The sequence below is a fragment of the Onychostruthus taczanowskii genome, unplaced genomic scaffold (genome assembly GCF_017590055.1).
Source record: "Onychostruthus taczanowskii isolate IOZ18803 unplaced genomic scaffold, ASM1759005v1 scaffold53, whole genome shotgun sequence".
Taxonomy (NCBI): Eukaryota; Metazoa; Chordata; class Aves; order Passeriformes; family Passeridae; genus Onychostruthus; species Onychostruthus taczanowskii.
Genome location: NW_024502902.1, coordinates 3,126,978 through 3,133,665, shown reverse-complemented (window position 1 = coordinate 3,133,665; position 6,688 = coordinate 3,126,978). Strand labels below are relative to the sequence as shown.

The 6,688-nt window shown below is 48.3% G+C and overlaps 1 protein-coding gene across 2 annotated transcripts; it reads left to right on the top strand.

Moving 5' to 3' along the window:
- Nucleotides 1-50: 50 nt before the first annotated feature.
- Nucleotides 51-3,875, top strand: POLR2F (RNA polymerase II, I and III subunit F). Of its 2 annotated transcripts, none has more exons than XM_041416724.1 (5): nucleotides 51-105; nucleotides 230-299; nucleotides 430-560; nucleotides 2,019-2,090; nucleotides 3,687-3,875. In XM_041416724.1, the coding sequence occupies exons 1-5, from the start codon at nucleotides 86-88 to the stop codon at nucleotides 3,775-3,777; spliced, it is 384 nt and encodes a 127-aa protein (XP_041272658.1). In that variant the 5' UTR covers nucleotides 51-85; the 3' UTR covers nucleotides 3,778-3,875. The 2 variants fall into 2 exon arrangements, with proteins under 2 accessions (XP_041272658.1, XP_041272659.1); XM_041416725.1 differs by lacking the exon at nucleotides 3,687-3,875 and adding an exon at nucleotides 2,786-2,832.
- The last annotated feature ends 2,813 nt before the right edge of the window (nucleotides 3,876-6,688 follow it).

Sequence of the window (6,688 nt, the reverse complement as noted above, 5' to 3'; positions counted from 1 at the left end):
GGCGCAGGATAACTTCCGGTAGCGTCACGGCAACAGCCGGAAGTTGCTCCCGGAAGTGCGGGTGAGGAGGCGCCGGGCGGGCAGCATGTCCGACAACGAGGACAAGTGAGAGCGGGGCGGCCCAGGGGACGGAGGCACGGAGGCGGCGGCGGGTCGCGACTCGGCGCGGTGCCGCGGGTCGGGTGGGGGCGGCCCGGGCACGAGTGCGACGCGTGTGTCTCTCCCGCAGCTTTGACGGGGATGACTTCGATGATGTGGAGGAGGATGAGGGCCTGGAGGACCTGGAGAACGCGGAGGAGGTGGGTGCCGGGCCGCCGCAGCCCGGCTGGGCGGCTGCTGTGGCTGGGGAGGGAGGCCTCAGCGGCTCCCCCCGCTCGGGGCCTCGGTGGCGGGTGCGGCTGAGCAGCGGCGCGGGTCTGTTTCCACCAGGAGGGACAGGAGAACGTGGAGATCCTGCCCTCGGGAGAGCGGCAGCAGGCAAACCAGAAGCGCATCACGACCCCCTACATGACCAAGTACGAGCGAGCCAGAGTCCTGGGCACTCGTGCCCTGCAGATAGCGTGAGTATTGCCCACTGTGCCCCCAGCAGCGCTGCAGCTGCACCTCCCTGTACTCTGATTTGTGCTTTCCTCTTCCCTTAATAATTCCCAGGCCTTCTGAGTCCTTTACTTGACTTCTGAGCTTGCGTGTCACCCCCTGGACAACCTGAAGCTGGCTCTTTATTGCACCTGAAGGCTTTGTGGCTCTCCTTGCCTGAAACTGTGCTACTTGTGCATAAAGAGGGAGTGTTTAGTAGCCACAATGAGTTTTCCTAGATCACAGACAAGATTATTAGGGAATAGGACAAGACAGTTCTGGTTTCTGTCTTTCCTAAGAGAGCCAGCATGGACTTGAAAGTTCATAACTGGTTTGTGAAAGGTAGTGTTGGAGGGAGAGATGCTTCAAATCAGCTTCAGTTGATACCAGAGGGCTGTCGGAACTGGGAGTGAAGAAACCAACCTGAAATTCATTCTAAATGAAGTTGCCTTGTGGGAAGCTGTAAGGTTTTTAAAGTATTTGCAATAGTAAGGCCTTATTTGTAATAGACAATAACATGTAGAACTTACTTTAAGTGCTGTCAAGGCTGGCTGTTCTTAATCTATTTGCCTTTTTAGACGTGTTTAATAATATTAAAAAATGTTGTGCTTTTTGAGGAACTACCTTCTGAGAGAGATTGTTAGCCAGTGGCAAGGGTTTGAGTTTCATCTTGGTTAAATCCATTTTCATAATGAGGCTTCTCTTGTGCATCATTTAGAAGCTCACAGGCAGGCAAGCTGTTCTTTGTGTTTTGTGCATGTTCTTTCAGTTGGTGAAAAGCAAGAAAAATGGGGGCAGATGAGATGGGCCCGTGCCAAGCCTTGAATCCAAAACACTCTGGCCCCTGGTTCTGCTTCACCTGCATCTTCTGCTTGCAGTGCTGAAGCCAGGCCAGCAGCAGCTCCCGTGGCCTCACCCACACACAACATGAGCTTTGTGTGCCACCACTGTCCAGTGGATGGGGGTAGTCACAATCCTTTGCAAAATGCTGCATTTTTTCTTCTGAGAGGTGAAATGCGCTGTAAATCCAGCCCCTCTCTTGCCCTGATCAAGGCCTGGGAGATGTGTTGGAGTTGTAGGAGACCTGCTCATTTTACAGCAATTGCACCCTTTTTGTTGGGTTAATTTTAGAACCGTTTCTTTCTACGTGTTCAAGTACAGCAGAGGGTGACTGGGAGAGTGTGGATCTGAGCAGTCCGTGAGCACGAGCTGGTTGGCAGAGCCCTAGGGATGGGACAAGAAGAACAGTGAAGTGAAAGTTTGGTCTGTAACCATCTGGAGGAATTTTCTTCTTGTAGTGCACAACAGATCAAATCAGTCCTGCCAGGATGGTGTTCCACTCTCCTACTTTATTGGCTGCTGTAGAGGTGACACAGGTGGGCTGGTGTTCAGCTCTTCCCTCTCTGTGTTTTTGCTCAAGTGGCTGTTGATGTTTTTCCCAGGATGTGTGCCCCTGTGATGGTGGAGCTGGAAGGAGAGACAGACCCCTTGCTCATTGCCATGAAAGAGCTCAAGTAAGTCTCAGATTTTGTACTGATTTCCGTAAAGTCAGGAGTCCTCTCCTCATCCCAGTGTTTAGCAGTTTGTTCTGACAACCTTGTTCTCCCTCAATAACAGTGAGCACTACAGTTGCCTTTTCCTTTTTTCACCTGGGAGTTTCTCCTCAGCTGCTCTCTCCCAAAATAATTGCTCCTGCAAATGCTGATGATTAGGAGTGCTCTGGACCTCTTCTACTTCACATTCCCAATATTCTTTATTTCTGTGATGGGATCCCAAGGTCCTCACCTTTCGGGAATTGATTTAATTTCCAAAATTGAATTGTTTTGAAGTAGCCATCTGAACAGACCTGTGCTCAAATGAAGTGCTGGCAAAAATTAAAGTAAGGGTCAGGCTGGTGAGAATGTTTGTTTCCTGCACCCTTACATGCTTGGCTTCTTGTGCTTTCCCCTGCTTACAGAAAGGTAAATAAATCCTTTCTGACTGCAGCAGAGGCAGCTTTTGAACGACCACTTGGAGGCCCACCTTTCCACAGCAGAGCTCCTTGCTGTCCCACAGTTTTCCTGCACAGTCCAGGTCACATGCAGATGTCCTTCCAGCAGCTGGACTCTGTTACTGATTAGGTTCCTGTCCTTGAACGAAATTGTCCCCCTGCTTCCCCAGTTTCTGAGTGCACGGAAGCTGCTCTTGCAGATTTTTTTATCTATGACAGCTCCCTTTGCCATTGCTGAAAGCTGTTGAGGTCATGTTCCTGTCAGATCTCCAGGCTCAGACTGAGTTGCTTCTGGTCACTGCCTGTGTGTGAGCTCTGGAAAGTAAGTCAGGGTGGTGTGTCCTGTTCTGTGCCAAAATTCAGTTGTAATTCTTGGCATCGGGGAGTTACTTTATTGCTGGAAAAACAACCTTCCTGAATGTAAAGAAGTTGTGTTACTTTTCAAGTCTGATACAGTTAAAACCTGATGCCCTGGCTGAATTCCAGACTGTCTGATTAAGCTTTGCTGACTTAAATCTACTTTCATGAAGTTAAATTTTATTCAGCATTTTCTTGCTCTCTAATTGGAAGCACTGTTAGCAGGACTGTGCTCCACCCCAGCTGTAACAGGTTCTGGTACCTGAATGGTCACTGTTTCATGTATCCTTCTTAAAATGTAACTGATGCTCTCAGGATGCAAATTTCTCTGTAAATTCCAGTTTGTCCTGGAAGTTCTCAGAATCCTGCCACCTTTTTAGTGTTGTGTGGGGAAAAACCTTCTGTCAAACAAAAAGTGGATTTGTTCTTCAAGTCCCTTGATTTATATTTTCCCCCTATGTCAGGGTTAGATGCTTGGTGTTATCTCTTGGTGGGTTCAGACCGCAAGGCTCAGCTCCTGCAGGAGCATCAGTGGCCTGTGAGGTCTTTGGTGTTCACAGTCTGAGGGTGCTGAGTGCTTTGCATCTACAGATGACGGAAGGTTGTTGGGGCTTTGCTACATAATACCAAATCACTGGTGCTGCACAGCTCTCAGTTACATCTGATGAGCTTATTGAAGCCACCAAGCACCTCACTTCCATCGCCTACTGAAGTGATACAGTGGAGATTCTGACATTTCTGTTCATCTCTCTCTTCCCTTCAGAGCACGCAAGATCCCCATAATCATCCGTCGTTACCTTCCAGATGGGAGCTATGAAGACTGGGGTGTGGATGAGTTAATTATCACAGACTGATCAGATTCCAGCCGTTGTTTTTGGTTTTGCGTTTCCGGACATGTTTCTAATTTTGGTTAGTGTTTGTGTAAATAAATTCTAGATCTCCCTATTTTAAATTAAATGTATTTGGGGTTTTTTGCCCTCTGAGTTTCTCTTTCAGTCCTATATGTCTGAGAGATGACTTTCTTAGCTGTCTCCACCAGTCTGGGTATTATTTTTTTCTCTGTGTGTCATGTAAGATTAGGGAGCCAAGTGCAATGCTGTTTTTTCAGCTTTCTTGCGCTGTTGAAGGCCTCATCTTTTAGCTAGGCCAAAGTCTGCAGCAACTCCCTGCTCTAGCACTGCTCCTCCCTGGTTAGGACTGATAGCCAATTAAACTCCTGCTGTACAGAAATGCTCTGGCAGGTATTTTGGCTTCAGAAAGACTCCAGCCTTCCACCTCTGTCCCTTCTTAAAAGGGGAGTGCTGAGACACCTCCATTGCTTCCCCCGAGACAGTTGGGCCTTTGTGCCCTGAACAGGTTGCTGTGGAAACCCCCAATTTCCTCTTTGGCCAGTGCTGACTGTGGGCCTTCTCAGGAGTATCGTAGAGCAGCTCTCATCAAGCCACCTATTGTTTCCCTGTTCCCTTGCTGCTTATCAGAAGTGGGGATCCCCTTTCAGTGGCACTGCCCCAGCCGGAAGCGCGGCCGCCCCTCGCTGTCCCACCAGCTCGGCAGGTGTGGGTTGTTGTTGTTGCGCTTGCTCCTGGTGCAGCTGTTCTCTGACACACGCTGGAACTGAGGTCCTGGGGATGGACAAGCCATCTCAGTGGAACATACCCTGGTGATTCTTACAGTGGCACAACTGCAGTTCCTTTGATCTGTGTTGTGGTGAAAGATCAGTCATTTGTCCCCTTCAGGTACCTGCACTCTCACCTCTGATGTGCTGGGAGGTAATGTGCTCGAGTCAAGAGTTGGGTGGATGCCTTACAATCTGCAAAGGCTTCCAGCCAGCTGCAGATTTTCATCAGTTCACCTAGTTTTCGTTTCTTGATCTGCGTACTTCAAGGTTCTTTCTCTGCATGCGGAAGATCTGAGCTTGGGCAGAACACACCAGATCTTTCTCAATTATCTTACTATAAAGAGCTCTCAGAGGTTTTTGTTTCTATTTTTAAAGAGAAGGAGGAAGGTGCACCTCCCCTATGATTTCTGCCTTATATTATATTTTTTTGTGCTCTGGTCCAGAAAGAATATTTCTGACTAGTTTGTGTTAAGGCTTGTGCTTATATATTAAGTGATCATTCTCTGTGCTGTATGTGTGGTCGGTGCCTGCACATGAGCATCCATGTCCCAAAGGGAGTTTTTACCCACCTGCCTGGGAACTTGGCTCATGTAACCAGCCATGAATGTCATTCTCTTACTGTTCCCTATAAAAGCACTAGTCTGTCCTTCCTCTCCTGGTGTGCACAGAAGGGCTGGTTTTGGAGGCAACAATGCAAGAGCTGAATGGGTCCCTGGGTGAAATGGCAGGTCAAAGGGGATGTGGAGATGTTTGCAGGTGCGTGGAGGGGGTTGACTGTGAAGAACGCAAATGCTTCCTGGTCCAGGCCATCCTCACCAAGAAAAGGTTAATTTGCAGCACTGTGGCCTTCAGCCTTCTCCCCCACCCTCCATGGAATCCTTTAATCACGTTGGTGCGGTGAAATTTCAGCCCTGAAATGGTGCCTTTGTGCAATCGTTTTGGCGTCTGCCATGGAGCGCGGGGTCGTTTTCTTGTCCTTTTTTTTATTTTTTTTTAAATGGCTTCTTTGTTCCCCGCCGGACTCCGCTCCCCAGCCTTGCATCTGTATCAGATACGATTAAAGGGATAGGGAAGGATGCCGGGCCAGCTCCTGCTAGGCTGCAGGAGGAGGGGTTAACCCCTCTGTTACCAGTGGTATTCCCAGTACCATCTTGCTTGCAACAACCCCCCTCTGTAAGAGGCATCCCCTTCCACTGGCAAATGGTTGAGGCAGAGCCCACTCACTTTCTCAATTTGCTACTTGAAGAGCTGGAGTACTTATGTGAAATTAAGAACTTTCTTTTCCCACTCTTCTGTTCATCCATGCTGTGTCACTTCTCTCTCTCGCCCCTGTGATCAGCTTTCATACCTCTCATTCCACCATGGCTTCCCTTCCTCCCTACCTGTGCTCCTGATTTGCTCAGCAGTGCCTTTCTGGGCTCTTCCCACAGCCTGTAATTTGGGGTATAGGTTTCTCCTCCCCTCCATGAATGGTCAGTCCTATTTTGTATGGAACTCTTTAGCTGGCATCACTATTATTAGATTAATTAAGCCATCCTGCTGTGGATGCTCTTGGCCCTATACAGAACTTCGCCCAATAGTGCTGTGCTTTTTAAAAAGCTTTGACCATTCCACAGTTCCTAGATGTTCTGCTTACTCTACTCACCCATAAAGTGTTTAGTGAATGGGAACTCTGCATCTGCTCACATGCACCAGCATTGAAGCCCTTTGGAATCAACTTGTAATTGTTGGGAATGTCTGTGGTAAATGGGCTCCTATCGTTCTGCCTTGAGAGATGTTCTCAAGCAGAGTGATACCTGCTACACGTTTTTCTTTCCAGACAAGTTCAGATACCTTCCCAGGACCTGACTATGTATAGAATATCTTCAGCAAGTGAGGAAGTGTATACATGTGTTCTGGAATATACTCTGTGTGTATGAGTGTTTGTGTTTAGGTTCTTGCTTGTGGATGGCAAGAGGGTGGGGGGTTGAGTTTTCACAGAGAAATTAATGGCTGCTTCCAAAATACACAAATTTGTCTATGTGGGGAAGTTTTTTTTGAAAGTATGTAACCTGCTACCTGGTCATGAGGACCCAAGATGAGAAACTGCACACTTCTGTCCTAGAGAGCATTAGCAGTCACACTAAGAAATTTTTGGGTGAAGCATG

What these genes read in the sequence shown, in the direction of transcription:
- POLR2F (XM_041416724.1), top strand. Translation starts at nt 86, where the DNA reads ATGTCCGACAACGAGGACAA. An exon ending in ATGTCCGACAACGAGGACAA is followed by an intron (nt 106 to 229) that starts GTGAGAGCGGGG and finishes TCTCTCCCGCAG; the next exon opens with CTTTGACGGGGATGACTTCG. An exon ending in ATTGCCATGAAAGAGCTCAA is followed by an intron (nt 2,091 to 3,686) that starts GTAAGTCTCAGA and finishes TCTTCCCTTCAG; the next exon opens with AGCACGCAAGATCCCCATAA.